The sequence below is a fragment of the Lonchura striata genome, chromosome 5 (genome assembly GCF_050655825.1).
Source record: "Lonchura striata isolate lonStrDom1 chromosome 5, ASM5065582v1, whole genome shotgun sequence".
Taxonomy (NCBI): domain Eukaryota; kingdom Metazoa; phylum Chordata; class Aves; order Passeriformes; family Estrildidae; genus Lonchura; species Lonchura striata.
This window is the reverse complement of record NC_140707.1, coordinates 71330767-71348084: the sequence shown is the minus strand read 5'-3', so window position 1 is coordinate 71348084 and position 17318 is coordinate 71330767. Positions and strand designations below refer to the sequence as shown.

The 17318-nt window shown below is 42.9% G+C and overlaps 1 protein-coding gene across 3 annotated transcripts in view; it reads right to left on the bottom strand.

Moving 5' to 3' along the window:
• Nucleotides 1–17318, bottom strand: part of DDHD1 (DDHD domain containing 1) — a 64865-nt gene that overhangs the window by 24411 nt on the left and 23136 nt on the right. For all 3 annotated transcript variants that reach the window (XM_085581029.1, XM_077783885.2, XM_077783884.2), the window contains 3 exons: nt 14669–14797; nt 12781–12928; nt 663–769 (listed from right to left, as the gene is read on the bottom strand). In XM_085581029.1, the coding sequence (XP_085437155.1) occupies nt 663–769; nt 12781–12928; nt 14669–14797 (384 nt within the window). The remainder of the gene's footprint in view (nt 1–662; nt 770–12780; nt 12929–14668; nt 14798–17318) is intronic.

Below are 17318 nucleotides of genomic sequence, written 5' to 3'. Positions count from 1 at the left end.
AAAACAATTTCTATTTCTGCTCCTTGTTTTTCCCATGTGGAATGTGCTTGGAAAATTGTTTCCCTGGGGTGATGGCTTGGTTGGATTCTGGTGAGGATTGTTTGAGCCTGGTGGCCAATCCAACCCAATCCAATCCAACCCAATCCAATCCAATCCAATCCAATCCAATCCAATCCAATCCAATCCAACCCAACCCAACCCAACCCAATCCAACCCGCCAGGGGCTGGACTCTCAGAGTTGTGTTAAGTTGTGTTAGAGTTAGAGAAAGTAGTATGTAGTTTTAATATCCTCCTTTTATATAGTATATTAATGTATTTTAGCATAGTTATAATAAAGAAATCATTCAGCCTTCTGAATTGAGTCAGACACCATAATTTCTTCCCATTGGGTTCACCTGCATTTACAATAAGTAGAATGATGAAATAGAATCATGGAATGGTTTGGCTTGGAAGGGACTTAAATCCCATCCAGTGCCACCCCTGCCATGGTAGGGACACCTCCCACTGTCCCAGGCTGCTCCAAGCCCCAATTTCCAACCTGGCCTTGGGCACTGCCAGGGATGGAAATGTTCAGAGTTGTGCAAAAATCAAAACCACAGAAAAAGCACAATCAGAGCACACAGATGAGATTTCTGGGGAAAACTCAGAACAGAGTCCTGTACCTCCATCGAGGGTCAGCTTTGATCTCCACTCCACTGGAAGGAATTCCACGTGTGTTGCAAGGTTGGAAAAATACTTTTCTTCCACTTTTCTTGCTGTATCTCGCATCCTACAACAAAGAAATGAGTGTTCTCCTGTGCAGACTACTCTTGGCACAATACATTGCCTGAATTACTGCTTTTCCACCCTTACTACAACATGTAATTCCCTCAATTTCAAGGTTTTATTATGAAATGCTTAAACTCCCATACAATAAAAAAAATTCTCTGCATTGCATGCTCAAAAGGGTCTGAATGTATCAGTCTGGGCTTAACACAATCCACCTAAGTTCTATTCAAAGGTATCTGTTAATTCTGGGGAGTTTGGGGCTGACTGTGAAAGGGAAGGATTAGAAAATGAGAATAGAATTAGAAAATCAGAAAATAGAAAAATTAAGAATTTCACCTCTGCTTTGAAATCTAGAATCCACTGAAATCAACCACTTGATCAGTATAGAAGGAAGACAATTCAGTGCTTTTAAACACAAAGAAAATTCTTAAAAATATGGCTTGAAAGAGTAGAATTTGAATTTAATTTTACATACTGAATTGGAAGGCTTGAGAGCTCCAAGGGTGAGAAACAGGATCACTTGTGAGTGTTTCAACTTGCAGGAGCAGATGGAGAGGCTTTTAAAAGACTTTTCATTTTTACAGCATATCTGAACATGAACATTGCTGAACCTCTCTCAAGGGATGAGAAAAACTTAAAATACCTCAACCCCAAAATATCTCTCTGTTGTTTGGGGGAAAATGGGAATAATGGTAAGTTATGTTATTTTAAAAATATTATTTTATTTGTGCTGAGTGGGAAACCCATCATTGAAAAAGGAAAAGCAGCAAGAAATCAGACAAAATATTAAATATCCAGGCATTCTATAAATAATGAGAACCTTTACTTTTGAACAGCTCATCTTTAAAACAATACCCCAAAGTTAATATAACCTATAGACACAACTGTAAAAAAAGCTTGTGAAAAATAGGAGAGATTTCCCAATAACAGATTTCCCCAAGCAGATGCAATTTGTAAAAATTAAGAACCACAAATGAACTACCTTCTTGTAGAGAAATCCCCATGACATTAACAACAGGGACTTCTCTCCCTAAGTAAACTAAAGAAAGATTATTTTAGAGGTAGTAAACTGACTAAAATTTTAAGTTTTATTTCTTTACATCATCAGTAAAAAAGAAAAGGTTGTAGGAGAAGGAGAAGTATCCTAAAGGTTTTGTTCTAATTCTTATTAATCTTTCTTTTAATTACTATTAATAAATATTTCTTTATACCCTTTTAAAGTTTTAAACCTACTTTACTTGTCTCCTAGCCCTACCTCACAACAGGAAGTAAATGAGTGCATTCTAGTAAGTACACTAATAATTAACCACCACTAAACCCACCACACTCATTAACCAAAAAATCTCAAATTAACAAACCAAAGCCACTACAGTCATTCAGCATCCAAAGCAAGGAACTGTTTTCTTTTCCTTTCTTTCCTTTACCTGAACCCTACAACAGTATTCCTATTTTTGAAGATGAGCACAACAAACCAAATCCAAGTTCCCAGCTCCAAGCATCAAGTTTTTTATTTCTTTCAATGTATTTTTCCTCCTATTTTCCAAGCAACCCCCTTTTAATTAATTCTACAACCAAAGGCACATCTTCCACCTGTCCAAATGGTTTTTAGTGAATTTAATCCCTGAGCTGAGGCACTTTCCTGGGTGCATTAATGCTCCCCTGCTCTTCAGGAGAAGTGAGCCAGTTGAGGATAAATCACTCCCAACACCTGGGACAGGAATTGCTTCAGCTGCTCCATGTGCTGGGCATTCCTGACCTATCCAAAAATCCTACATGGATAACTCTGCCAAAAACCCTGCTTTGACAAAGTAGGAAAGGGTATGAAAGTCAATGGTTTGGAAAAAAATCAAATAATTTCCTACACTTACCTCTTCTCCTTTCCTCTTTTTTTTTTTTTTTAAATTTTTTTGTTTGTGTTGTTTTTTTTTTTCCCAGATGTTCATTATGCTACTAAAAAAAGCAGATTAATCATGTACCACATTTTTGAGAGAGGCAGTGAAAACACTCTTCCATCACTGACACTTATTTTCTGATGAAAGAAAATAGAAAAGGAGGAATGTGGAGGAAAAAAGGGGAAGGGAAATGAAATGGGGAAAGGGGGAAAGAAAAGTTGGGGAAATGGGGAAAAAAAAGGAGAAAGGAATAAAAGGGGGGAGGAAAAAAGAGTAAAGGGAAAAAATGAGAAAGGAAAAAAGGGGAAATAGGAGAAAAAAGGGGAAGAGAAAAAAATGGGGAAGAAAAAAGGAGGAAGGAAAACAGGGAAAGGGGAAAAATAAGGGAAAGGAAAAAAGGGGGAAAGAGAAAAAAAGGGGGAAGAAAAGGGGGAAAGGAAAAAAGGGGGAAAGGAAAAAAGGGGGAAAGGAAAAAAGGGGGAAGGGAAAAAAAGCAGGGAAAGTAATAAAGGGGGAAAAGAAAAAGAAGGAGAAGGAAAAAAGGGGGAAAGGGAGAGAAAAAGAGGGAAAAGGAGCAAAAAAGGGGGAAAAGGAGAAAAAAAGGGGGGAAAGGAAGTAGCATCCTTTACATCCTTTTTTCCAAAGCAGGCCTGTGCAAACAGCCAGCAAATGCAACTGCTCAGCATCTCTATTTTTAAAGCCTGGTGTGATTGCACTCCTAATCTCCTGGATTCTTGCCCAAAAAGATAGCAAAGGTTTAAATAGAGCAAAATATCCTGCCCATGATAAGGGAAAAACAAAATTTCAGCAGGAGGATCTACTTAAATCAGGGTTGATTTAAGGCCTGACCTCCCTGCCACCCCCACACACAACAGGACATGTGAGAGTCCAAGTCCAGCATGGAAATTCTGGATTATAAAGGAGATAAAATTCCAGTGAATATATGAACATTCCTGGAGTCCCTGAGTGAGCAAAATAAAGGATATTTTTTAAAAAATCCCCACAGCTCCTTGGTATGGCCAAGTCAGCTTCACTTTCTCTGCATGAAGGAGGTGGTTCTGGCTGGAATAAAGTTAATTTCCTTCCTGGGAGCTGGTATAGCGTGATTTGGATTTAGGATGAGGATAATGTTGATATTTTGATTGTTTTGGCTGTGCTCACCCTAAATCAGGGACTTTCCAGTGTCTCATGCTCTGCCAACAAGGAGCTGCAGAAGAAGCTGGAGGAGAATATGGCCAGACTTATTTCTGGATTTTCTTCAGTACTATTATTATTATTATCATCTGGATTAATTCCCCCATTATTATTATTTTAATTATTGAACAGTTCTCATCTCAACCTATGTGTTTTTTACCTTTTCCCAGTTCTCCTCCCCAGGCTGGGGTTAAAGCTTGACACCAGCAAAGAGGAATTCAGAAACAGTGAAATTAAGGAGGAAATTAGCCAAGCAGCAAATTAAAGCTGCTCAGCTTAAAAGCAGTAAAAGCATAGAAATATTGTCTGAACAAAGCACAGAATTTCAACACAGCAGCAACTACTTGAAGTGAAGGAAATGGTAAATAACATGGTCCTATTAGAGCAGGAAAAACCATCCACATTATTTATTATTATCAGAAGGTGGAAATATTGTGGAGGAACAGTTATTAGACATCCCTAAATCTTTAAATATAACAATTACAGAGCTTTTTGCTGTTTGAAAGGGTCCAGTTCTTACTAATGCTGTTCACAAACTGACACAGAGAGCTTTTTAAAATAAAAGTCAAAGTAAGAAACAGGAGTTTGGAGAAAATAATGTGACCTTGCAATTCTGCCAAACCTTTTGGGAAAAGCTTCAGCTCTCCTCTGCTAAAAACTCTGCTGGCTTTGTGTCTTCATCCAGAACTTTGGAAATGTCAAGGCTGGCTGGACTCAGATGTGGAATCACCTCAGTGAAGTGGAGCTTGTCCAGCTGTGGTCCAGCACAATGGTCCCAAATTTGTAAAATCCCAGAAGGGTCTGATTTGGAAGGGACTTTAAAAATCATCCAGTGCCACCCCCTGCCAGGGCAGGGACACCTTCCACCATCCCAGGTTGCTCCAAGCCCTGTCCAACCTGGCCTGGGACACTGCCAGGGATCCACGGGCAGCCACAGCTTCTCTGGGAATTCCAGCCCAGCCAGGAATTCCCAATTCCCAATCTCCCACCCATCCCTGCCCTCTGGCAGTGGGAGCCATTCCCTGTGTCCTGTCCCTCCATCCTTGTCCTCAGTCCCTCTCCAGCTCTCCTGGAGCCCCTTCAGGCCTTGCAAGGGGCTCTTGTTGGAACTCAAAATGTCCCTCAGACATTTTTAGAGGTTCCAGGTCTTGGTCAGAAGCATTTGAGACCCTGGCAGGCAGCTGCAAACAGCTGTGATTTTGGGTTTGAGCCATGGAATGAGTTACCAACTTTGAAGGTAGAACAAGCAGTCACAAAGGGTTAGACAGGATAGCAAAAGTAGTTACAAAACAGAGGGGAAATTTTTTAGTATTGTACAGGGGGGTTTTTACTTTGTACATGGGGGTCAGAAGTTCTAAGATGGAGGAAAGTGGGCTGATCCTGTTCTCCCTCCTTCTTCTTCCTTGCCTCCATGTTCTTGGTGATGTTGGCACTCACGGATTGGTTTAGAGTAGAAAACCACTTTGTAATATAGGTAGTAGGGATTTTCAGCTCTCCCTAAAACCTTTTCTCCTGCTGGAATGATCCTGCCCAAACAGAACCACTCAGGTCCATGAGAAAACCAAATTCCAGCTCTGCAGGTTTCTTCCTTGGGCCCCACAAAGCTCATCCTGGTACAAGTGCACAAAAGCTCTGTTTCAAAGCCATTTTTGTCACCTGCCACCTCACGGGTGTCACAGGCTGTCACAGCTGCACTTAACCCCCTCTCATTGTCTCCCAGCATCCATCTCCTGCTCCCAGGAATCACTGAAATTCCCAGTGCACCACATCCCCCACTGGCTCTGATCAGCATTCTGACAGAAATTCTGAAGAAAATTTGGTTTAATTTCCAGGCAGTGCAGCCACAGGCACGTGCAAACCCCCAGCACACACACCTGCTCATCTGTTCTGCTATAAAGATGAGGTTATTAATTCTTTTTCTTCTTCTATCTCTTCAAAATAAATTTCATTTAAAAATTTTTATTAGGTGGCAAATCCCTCTGCTCACTTGTTAAATTAGCACCAACTGAAATCATAAATCCTCATCTAAACGGGCAGAGAATTCACCTGATAGAAATGTATGTTGAAATACTGACCCCAGAGCAATAATTACTATGCATTGAAACACAAGGAAACAATTCTAATTTATGGTTTTTCTCAGAAAAAAACCCCACTCATGCACAGATGCAATGCACACCTTAGAAAGAATTCTGACATATTGCTATTTTCCGTGCAAGAAGTAATGGCCTGAAAATAGCTACTTTGAGATTCACCATGAATAAAATGTGCCTGGCTGCCTTTCCCTGATTAAAAGAATAAATAACAAACACAGATTTTCACAGATATATAGCCTTGCTTAAATTGAGTGTATTCCAGAGGTAAGTTAACATATCTAGAATTATTACTATTTTTTTTTTTAATCTCATTCTACTAGTTCTGTGTAGGATTTACAAACACTCCATTAAAAACAGGGAGCTGCAAACTAAGTTAGCTTCAGCTGCTTCCCAAATTTTGCAGAATGATGCTGATGCTAGCAGAGCAAAATGCTGGAAGCTTGAACAAACTATTAATTTTATTTTCAAGTTATCTTTGCAGACTTTCATCAGTCAGATGATCCACGAGAGAGAAATAGGGAATGGTGTTCAAGCCTTAAATGTGCCAACTTCTTACTCTGAACTCCTGATTTCATAAAATCCCAGAATCCCAGAATGGTTTGGGTTGGAAGGGACCTTAAAGCTCATCCAGCTCCATCCCCTGCCATGGGCAGAGAACCTTCCACCACCCCAGGGTGCTCCAAACCCCATCCAAGCTGGCCTTGGACATTCCAGGGATGGGGCAGCCACCTGGGCAATCTCTTCCTCAGTTCCAGGGCCTCACCATCCTCAGAGTGAGGAATTTCTTCCTAATATTTCATCTAAATCTCCCCTTTGTGTCAGTTTAAAGTCATAACCCTTTATCCCATCACCCTGATTGTAAAAAACAGAGCTATGGGATGCTCCCAGGAAAAACCACCTCAACTCTGGCTATTCCCTGCAAAGCCATGTGGATCCATTCCTGGATTTTGGTCACAGAACTGGGGAATGATGCTCTAAACTATTCCCCAGTTGGAAGCTGGAGTTCCCTCAAAGGGAGGGCAGCACTCACTGCCTCTTTGAGGAAATAACACCACTTTATTCAGGAGGAAATTTAGGGCTGCCTTGGGCTAGGCTGAGGTGAGCTGTGAGAATGGAGATGTGCTGAGAGGTGAGGAAATGGGAGGGGGGCTCTTCCCCAGAGCTGAGCTGCAGAAATGCCAACTCCAGCCTCGCCACGGGCACCTTTCAAAAGCAGCTTCCAGACTCAAGTCCTGCTCTGCCACTGCTGTTCTCTGCTGCTCTCAGGAAACTGCTGTGAAAAATTGAAAAATTGCTGCCCCACGACACACACAGAACTCATCCTGCTCCAGAGGAGAGCTGGAAACTCCAGGACGCAAACAAAGGGAGCACCACTGGGATCCACACTTCATCCTTTGGAAGAATACCAGGATTTTGCAGGATCAGAGGCACTGAAGCTGCTTTGTTGGTTGCTCACAGGATCCTGGGACAACCCTGGCAGATCCAGGTGCTCCAGACTCTCCTCCAGCACTGCTTTCCAAAGGGCAGGAAGGCTTTGCCCAGCAGGGAGGTGCTGGCACAGCGCCCTGCAGGCACTCCTGTAATCAATTTTGTGTGTAATAAATATACACAAAACAAGCTCCTCCAAGCTCCTCTCCCAGCTCCATCTGCCAGATGGAATCCCACTTTTTCAGAGCAACTGGAGGGATGCAGCTTCCAGCTGTGATGGTGTGGGCAGGGAAAAGGCAGAAACAAGGGATAGGGGGAGGCTGGGAATGGGAACAGCCCTGGGGATGCACCCAAATCCTGAACAGGCTGCTCAGCTCCTGCCCAACACCCAGCCATGTGTTAGGTAATAAATATACACAAAACAAGCTCCTCCAAAAGCATTTCATGCCCTAACTGTCACCTTTTACCTCTTGGCCTGAACTTCTCTTGAAAGACAGGCTCAAGTTGAAACCTGTAAGCCAATATTTACCAGCTGGGTGCTTAATTTGGAATTAAAACCTGCACCAAAGGATGAAAAACAAGCATTTAACACGTATTTAATGCAATGCAAGCATTTAAATGGAACATAAAGCTGCCAAATACCTGAAGAGCTAAAATTATAGAAAACATTTTATAGGAAAATCTTCATCTGAGATTCCAGCAGCACACATGAACGCAGTGAAAAGCTTCTGAGAGGCTCTGCCCGGGCTTGCATATCAATGGAAATGTACCAAAATAGCTATTCCGAAGTAATTATCCTAATGATAATCCACAATTAAAATGCTTTTTAATGGGACTTGCAATAAAAATGTAATTGGTGATTAGGCCAAGATGCTGGTGCTTGTGCAGACATCAATTCCTGGGCCGTGAACAGCAGCACAGACAAAAGTGATTTTGGAATCCAAAGAGGAGACTCAGACAGAGGCAGAGCCCAGAAGTGACACCACACTGCAGCTGCTCTGGAAAAGCACAGGAGACATTTCACTCATTCCCCCAAGCTCAGGAGATGATGAAATTTAGTTCAGCCTAAAGGTTTGAAGCCTGCCTAAGGCAGGTGAAAGGTCTGACCTCCACCTGGGTCAGGTAAAACAAAAAAAAAAAAAAAACAGGAGCTTTGAAAAGGAGGTTGGGAAAGTGGATAAGAACATTTCTGGATGTGCAGAGGAGGCACCAAGATGATCAGAGGGATGGAGAAGCTCTCCTGTGAGGAAAGGCTGGGAGAGCTGGGATTGTTCAGCCTGGAGGAGAGAAGGACCTGGGGTGACATAAATGTGGGAAGGGGAACTGGAGAGGGACAGGGAATGGCTCCCACTGCCAGAGGGCAGGGATGGGTGGGATATTGGGAATAAATTAAGGAATTTTTCCCTGTGAGGGTGGGCAGACCCTGGTACAGGGTGCCCAGAGCAGCTGTGGCTGCCCCTGGATCCCTGGAAGTGCCCCAGGCCAGGTTGGACAGGGCTTGGAGCAGCCTGGGATGGTGGAAGTTGTCCCTGGCAAAGGAATGAGATGAGTTTTAAGCTCCCTTCCAACCCAAATCATTCCATGATTCTAAATTATACTCAGATGTTGGAGTTCTGGATGCTGAGAATTTCAGACTTTCTGTGCTGACGGAGTCTGACCCCCAGGAGAACTCTGCATTGACCTGAGGCCGTGGAGAAGGCTTCCAAAATTAATTGATAGCACCAAAATGATGAGTGTGTAGTTTGAGTAGAAGTGTGTAATATGCCAAGGTGAAAAACTGAAGAGTTTAGAGTTTTAGAATATAATAATAGACATAAAACCAGACAGAAGTTTTAAGACAGAAGCTAGTCCTTCTTTACCTTCTTCCTCATGGGTTTGGGTGGTAGAACCAACACTCAACATGTGTAACAACATCTCTCCCTCCCATTCACCCACAAATTCAACAAAACCACAGATCAACTTCCACCAAAAAAAAACCCCCAAACATTCCAAATAACAATACATGAGTGCATACAACAAAAAGACACCCCAAAGAGATTTATTTTAAAGCTAACACTCTGCCTTATCACAAACCAAGGAATTCCAGGATTCTGCACCTGATGGCAAATAAAACCCCCTCCAGTTAAGGACATTCTGCCACAATACCTTGGTTTGTATTAGGCAGAAATACAGATTATAAAGCCTTCTCCCTTAAAGAACCATCCCTGTGGTACCAACACAGCTCCGAGCTCCTGCTGGGGCAGCTGAATCTCTGCTCCAGCCTGGAGCAGGGAGTGTCTCATCCCAGAAAAGCTCCCAGGGAATATCAGTGCTGACAGGAGCAGCTTGTTGCACCAGCTGCCGTGCTACATTTAGATAATAAATGTGTTTAACTACACAGAGAAACAAAATTTATGTCACATCCAAGCATCCCTAAGATGCACCTTTTTCATTTACCTACTCACAGGACACCCTGCAACCACAGCATCCAGCCACGCTAATGAGGAGCTGCAGTCCTTAATGAAATTAGCATGGATAATTTGGAATTTCCCTGTTTTCAGCTCTGTAACCAGCAGGATCTGCCTCATGAAGCATCAGCACCAGCTTCTTCTCAAGTTGCTAACCTTTTAAACCTCATTTTTTTATGAAGTTTAACAAATCTTTCTAACTTGTCAAATGAGCTCTGGTGGGGTCCAGCTACAGGTTTCCTACCAAAAAATGTGCATTTAAAAGGAAAAAAAAAAAACACCACTGACATCTTCTCTCCTTTGTTTCGACTTAAAAGTGTGAATGGTCAAAAAATACTTTTCCTTATTAATTTTCTTTTTCAAAAGGCACCACTGTGACCCTAATGGAGAAGCATGTAAAATAACACCCCAAAAACCAAACAGAACACAAATATCATGGCTGAAGGTGCTAAGAGAAAGTGCCAGTATGGCCTGGGAGAGCTTGGCAGACATTCCTTCTGAAATCTCTCCCTGCAACATATGGGATGTTCCTCACTGATAAGTTTTAAGTTGTTATTTGAAAAAAAAAAAAAAAAAAAAAGGAAAAGAAAAAAGATACTTCAATTTAAAATGATGCTTTAATTTGCAAATTTTGTGCAGAATGCACAATTTATGCCAATAATTAGCATTTTAAAAGGCTATGCAATGCTGTCTGGTATTTCTTGAGGATATGAGTGAGATTTACTGAAGCAGATAAAGTCTTGTGTCCCTTTTTGAGAAAGTATTTCATATGCTGTGCAGCCAATTAGAGCAGGACTCATGGAATGAACATCTCTGCACTGTGACCTGAGCTGAAGTTAATCCACCCATATAACCCCTGCATCTATGGAAAATGGAGGAGGGAGAAAGATAAAGCAGAAAAATATAATTATTCCAAGGCTGAAGTTTTATTTCTAGTCACTGTTAAAACAGCAGCTTATACTGAGGCTATCTGCATTCCCAGTGTAACTCCATCCCACAAAACCTGAAGTTTTTACATTTATTTTGGTGACTAACTTTGAGCCAAGGGCTGTGGATCCTTTTTCTCTCTGCTTTGGATTGCTGGCTCTTAAACAAGGTGAATAACAGAGCAGTGAAGCGGCAGGAAAGGGGGTGGGGAGCTGCAGGTTGGTGCTTTGAGGTGACAAATGACACACAAGTGACATCAAAATGTTTACCCAGAGGAGGCTGGAGTGGCACAAAGAGCTGTGGGGACACAAGAGGTTGACAACACGGATGGCACAGAGCACAGAGTGACCAAGGGAGGGTGGCAAAGCTCCCACCACCAAATCCCAGCACTCCCAGCTCTTCTCACAGGAGCCACTGGGTCTGTCAGTGCTCCTGTCAGTGCTGGGGGAACCTGGAGCTATTTGGGACACACTGATTGAACCATCCACATCTGGCATTAACAACTTTTTTGCCTTCTCTTCCAGCTAGTGAGGGATTCCTCAGTTCCACCTCGCCCTCCACACAGCTGCCATCAGGACTTGGTAATTTTTCTAAGATTCAAAACCATCTTTTCAGACAGATTGCTTTGGGTTGGAAAAGACTGAAGAGATCATGAACTTCCAACTCCTGGCATGAGCAAGGATTCTACCCACTAAACCAGGCTCCAACCTGGCCTTGAACACTCCCAGGAATGGAGCAGCCCTGGGAAACATCATTCCTAAGAGCCATTTGCAAAGCCAAAGGCATTCAGTGAAGGGACTTCACAGCCTTTTTGGTCACATTTTGCTTTTCAGCCAGGCTCTGTGCACAGAACTCCACGAGCAGCCTCACAGCTTCGTTCATGGAGGGCTCCTGTCCTGTTAGGAACGACAACATTCCTGCATCTCCCCATTCCCCCTCTTTTCCAGGATGCAATTTGCTTGCCCACTGTCCCAACAACCAGCTCTGAGAGATTCCACTCCGAAATTAACTTTCCCATTCCACTTAATCAAAAATACTCAGCTCAGTTCCTTCCCAGTCATTACACATTGAATTCACCCAGGTGCCACTGAGAAAACATTCCCCAAATGAGAAATCTCTCCCTGCTCAGCAAAGCCACTGTGACAGATGAGCAATACCTTGATTAACTCTCACAATTAACAGGAAAAATCAGGTATATAGGTTAAAAAAAAGTTGTTTTTACCCCCTGAGTTGTTATCAAGGGACAGCTGGGGTGGGATTTTGGAGGCTCAGCTTTTGACTATGGTGACATCAGGATTTGAGGAAGTGATCTCCACCACTGGACAGCAAGGAAGGGGTCGATGGAGAGAACTTTGGGAGGGGTTAAAGGGTTAAAAGGCAAAATCTCCATTGTGTGGGCAAGCACATGGGGAAAAATCCTTTGCTTTGGCACCATAACATTTTCTCTATTCAGTCTTCTGCTGTATTTTTAATAAGGTTTAATGAACCTTTCTAAATTTATGAAAAGTGAGTGTCTATTTCTCACACCACTGACCACAGGAGCCAGAATTTCACACAGAATCCTCCAGGCTGGAAAAGACCTCCAAGGTCAACGAGTCCAATTGCCACCTTGTCCCCAGCCCAGAGCACTGAGTGTCACATCCAGGAATTCCTTCCACACCTCCAGGGATGGGCACTCCAAACCTCCCTGGGCATGCCCTTCCAATGGATAACAACCCTTTCCATGGAGAAATTCTTCCTGATGTTTCCAAGCTGAACCTCCCTTGGTGCAACTTGAGGCCTCGTCCTCTTCACCATCTCCCCAAAAGCCACAAGTGCTGGTGATAAAATCAGAATAAATCTTTGCTCTTCTGGCTCACAGCTGCTCTCCCTAAGTTCATACATCCCAATTAACACAAAAAAAAGTGCACCCACAACAGAAAATGACTCAGGGGAAGAGGAGGAGAGGGAAAACAGGGGAAGATCCAACCCCAACCAAAGGCTCTGCTGTCATTTCCATTCAGGCTGCTTCAAACATTCCAAAGCACTCACATGGCTGTGTTTTTGATGATCCTTCCTTGGTCCATTTTCTGCCCAATGCCATGCACAACAAACACAATGTGACTAGTCTGGGGTGGCTTGTCCTCTAATGTGGCTTCTTCCACATAACCTCTGTGCAGCCTTGTCCCACTGCTTGAAGCTGCAGGAAGAACATTACCCCACATCAGTGACATTCTGCCAAAGTGCAGTGCCCTCCTCTGCTGACAGAAGCTTGGCTTTTCTCAGGCCAACACGTTGAAAATCACATTATGTAATACAGAACCAGAAAATCAAAGGATTGGCATCTATTTTTAAATATAGGCATTTTTAAACCCTGAAATATTTGAGCAGTCAGGTGATAGCAATAGCAATTTCCACTGCAAAGGGAATTAATTTCAGGTATGTTTTGAAGAACAACTCTTCAGAAAATAGTTGTGTAACTGTATACCCACTCTGACAGCACAAAACCCTTCTCCTGGGTGTCTCAATCAATGAAATTCCTTCTGTCTCCACATTACTCCCACAGCATGGAAGGATCATGGAAATGGCCACATAAGTGATTAAATGTTGTCACTTTATCCACCCCAATTAAAGGAGCTGGTTGAAAACCTTAAAAATGTATCATTTTGATAGGGAAAACTTGCTTTATTTCGAGCTGATCCAACCTGGAATTCCCCCCTTTGTTCTTCAGCTCAGTGACCAAACCCAAAATCAATTCTCCATGGTAAATGTGGGCATTTTCTCCCTGCTGTGCTGACAAACCCATGGGCACAATGAGCCTCCATCCCCCTCTAGTGACACTCAGGGGACCACACCAGGCACCAGTGCTGGCCTCAAAAACTGGAAATAACAGCTTATTTTGGTTTTAAAGAGGAGGAAAACACCCCAAACCCACTAAGGGCATTTTTTACCCAAGACAGGTTTTGTTTACCAAGTGAGTTTCTCTTTGATATTTCTCCCCCACAAATCGTTTGGGACAGATCTCATTATTTATTACACATTATCCCAGTGGTCTGGATAAATTACTTCATTTCTTCTGGAACTGAAGCACTGAATGATATTATTTTCTAAAAGCAGCATTAATTAAGTGCTCACCCAGTCCTGGGGGGTAAGAGGGCATTAATTACAGGGCAGAGAGATGCAGAATAAAGTCAGACCTGTGACCTGACCTTGTCTCTTCAAGGAACAAACCAGACCTGGAAGTTCTTGTTCTGGTGTCCTGCACAGGACAAGTTCCCATTTTCCAGGCTGGAAATAATCTGCTTTTTCCTTGAGAGACACCACTCTCTCTTCCAACCATCACAGCTCTGCTGCCTTTCTGACTGGGAGTGCTGAGTTTAAACGAGCCTGAATTTCTGCTGGAAATAATTTCTGTTTAAATGCCCTTTCCTGTCACTTCATATTTCTGTTCCAGGAACAGAAAATAAGGCTGGATGGAAGTGGGGAGAGGGAAGGTATGGTCATGTATTTAAGGAATGCATCACAGTATCTATGTACCCAGCAGTAAAATTAAGGTTGCAAGAGGAACTGTAATCCTTGTATTATTACAGGAATAATTCTAATTTTACAGTAGCTTTTGGAGTCCGCCACTGTAATATTTTCATGTATTTGTTATGTAGTGCTAACTGCTGCATCCAAACCCATCAAAATATGGAATAAAATTAAAATACAGTAAATCAAATATGTAATGTAAATAAAATAAAATAAAATTTAAAAATATTCACATCTAGTTACAATTATTTACACAAGCTAAGGACTCTGAATACTCATATAAAGTAAAAAATGCAATGGCTAAAGTGGGCTACTCACATTAAAACTTGAAATATCCTTTTGGAGTTAAAGCAACAAACTTCAAATGCTGGCATTTACAATATTCTTTACAAAGTCTGGGAAAGATTACCTTTGGAAAACCCCAACTTTTGTGTAACAGTCCTTGCAATTTTGGATGTTGTGGCATCACTGTACAGATACACTTCATCCACACTGTGCCAGTCCACGTGGTTACGGCTCAGCTTTAGACTGTGAATAGCTGCAGCAAAAAGGAATAAATAAATTGAATTTAGGTGGGGAAGGGGGGAAAAAGAAAACAAAGACAGAGAGAGAGAAGGGTGATTTACACACAGGTTAAAATCTAGAGCTCCATTATACCTAAATTTGTGTTATTTCTTACCTCGAGGAAATTTTTCCAGCTGGGTTTAACCCTGAGCAGGACAAGCAGCAGTTTCAAGACCACCTGGGAGGACACCACATCATTCCCTTCCCTCTCTCATTTTGGGGTGGGAAGTACCCTAAATATTCCCTTAAAGGGGGCAGGGTAATGGATCCTGAAATACTAGAGGTGGGTGTGATGAGCAGGTGGCTGCCCCAGGTATTTCCATCATTTAAAAATGGAATTTCAGCCCTCTCTGCCATGAGAGCTGCTCTGCTCTAACACAGAGGCTCCGTTGCATTTCTTCCCTTTCAGAAATATCCCAGAGCTGGAAATGCAGCTCAATGAGCCTCTGAATGGGCAATTTCTGGCACAGAACAGAATTTAGCTCTTTCAAAAGCCACTAAGAGCTCTGGTGGTTGGTTGGTTTTTTTTTTTCTGTGTGCTGATTGTGTTTTTCCAGATTTGGACCCGATTGAGCTCCTGGCCAGACCTCATGACACACAGGCTGACTGTCAGGATTCAACAACAGGCACGTTGTGATGCAAATCAGAATCATCTCAGCCTTGGAGCTTGCAGGAGCCAAGCAGAGCCACAGCTGAGTTACAATAATTTGGATTTCACCAAAATTCACTGCTCAGGTCTCCTCGAACGTTGGGTACAGAGCTGACAACAGCAATAGCCCTGTGACCAAAGAAATGGTGATTTAATTGTCACTGCTCATGCTGGGAAGTCCAAAGTCATGGAAAACACCCAGAGGGGCTGTTTGGGGTTGTTTTTTTCCATAGCAAGCAGAGCTCTAACCTGTCTCCTCCTTGAATCACCCACATGAATTTTTTGCACTCTCCTAAAAACGTTCTGAGAAAGCCTGAGCCATCACAATTTCCAGTTTTAACTCTGCTACAGCACAAACCAGCCGTGCTCAGCCAGATGTTGTGACCTTTCTCCTGCAGTGTTTTTTGTTTCTCTGCCAAAGCAGACAGACTTGACACAGACTGATGAAAAACTGAAGGAAATCTGTAAGGAACACGGGGATTAAGAGAGGATTAGCCCCTGTGTTGTGGTAAACAACTGATTCACCAAAATAACTGGAATTGCATCGTGGTTTTACACTGGCAGAGCAGGAAGAGGAAAGAAATAAGCCTGACTTTGAAGAGAAGAGATGGTCTGTCCAGGAGGTCTTCAAGAATTGTTCCAATCTGCAAAATCCCTCTGAGAATATGATCCTGGGGAAGCTGGCAGAGGAGGGATGGAAGTTTGATACCTTTGGAGGGTGTTGTGTTCAACATCCAAAAAAAAAAAAAAAAAGAAGAAGGGGAAGAAATGTGGTTGAGTCTCTTATTACCACAGGAAAAACAGCAGTTTGTGGTGGAGTGATCCTCAAATTCCTTCTGGAATCAAGCCCAGCCTCTCTATTGGAAGGAACATAAAGGAACAAGTAGCTTTTCCCTACCCTGCATCCATTATTCCCACTTGGGAAGAACAAATTCCTCCTTTTTGTGCTGTTCACCCAGGTGCCACTGAGAAAACATTCCCCAAATGAGGAATCTCTCCCTGCTCAGCAAAGCCACTGTGACAGATGAGCAATGCCACGACTGACTCTCACAATTAACAGACAAAAATCAGGTATATAGGTTAAGAAAAGTTGGTTTTACCCCCTGAGTTGTTATCAAGGGACAGCTGGGGTGGGATTTTGGAGGCTCAGCTTTTGACTATGGTGACATCAGGATTTGAGGAAGTGATCTCCACCTCTGGACAGCAAAGAAGGGGTTGATGGAGAGAACGTGGACATGGAAGGAACATCAACACCAACTACAAGATGTGGAAGCACCAAAATACTTCCAGAGAAGTTCAGCAGGGCCAAGTGCAAGGTCCTGCACCTGGGGCAGGGCAATCCCAAGCAGAAATTCAGGCTGGAGGGAGAAGGGATTGAGAGCAGCCCCAAGGAGGAGGATTTGGGGGTGCACCCAAAGAAATGTCACCAGCAGAGAGTTGGGGCTGCTCAGTCTGGAGAAGAAAAGGCTCCAAGGAGAGCTCAGAGCTGTTGGAACCCTCATTACTGGGAATTTCAGACTTTCTGTGCTGACAGACTCTGACCCCCAGGAGAACTCTGCATTGACCTGAGGCTGTGGAGAAGCTTCCAGAATGGAATGGCAGAGCTGGGATTTTGGGGGTGGATTTGAATAGAAGTGTGTGATGTCACAGGGTGGAAAATTCAGAGTTTAAGGGTTTAGAACATAGTAATAGATACAAAGCAAGATGGAGGTTTTAGGGCGGAGGCTGATCCTTCTTCCCCTTCTTCTCCATGGGTTTGGGTGGTTTTGTGTAATTGGATAAAAAATCCACATTGCAGGCACTGGTGGTTGGTTATTGGGTTAAAAGTGAAAATAATTGAGGTGTC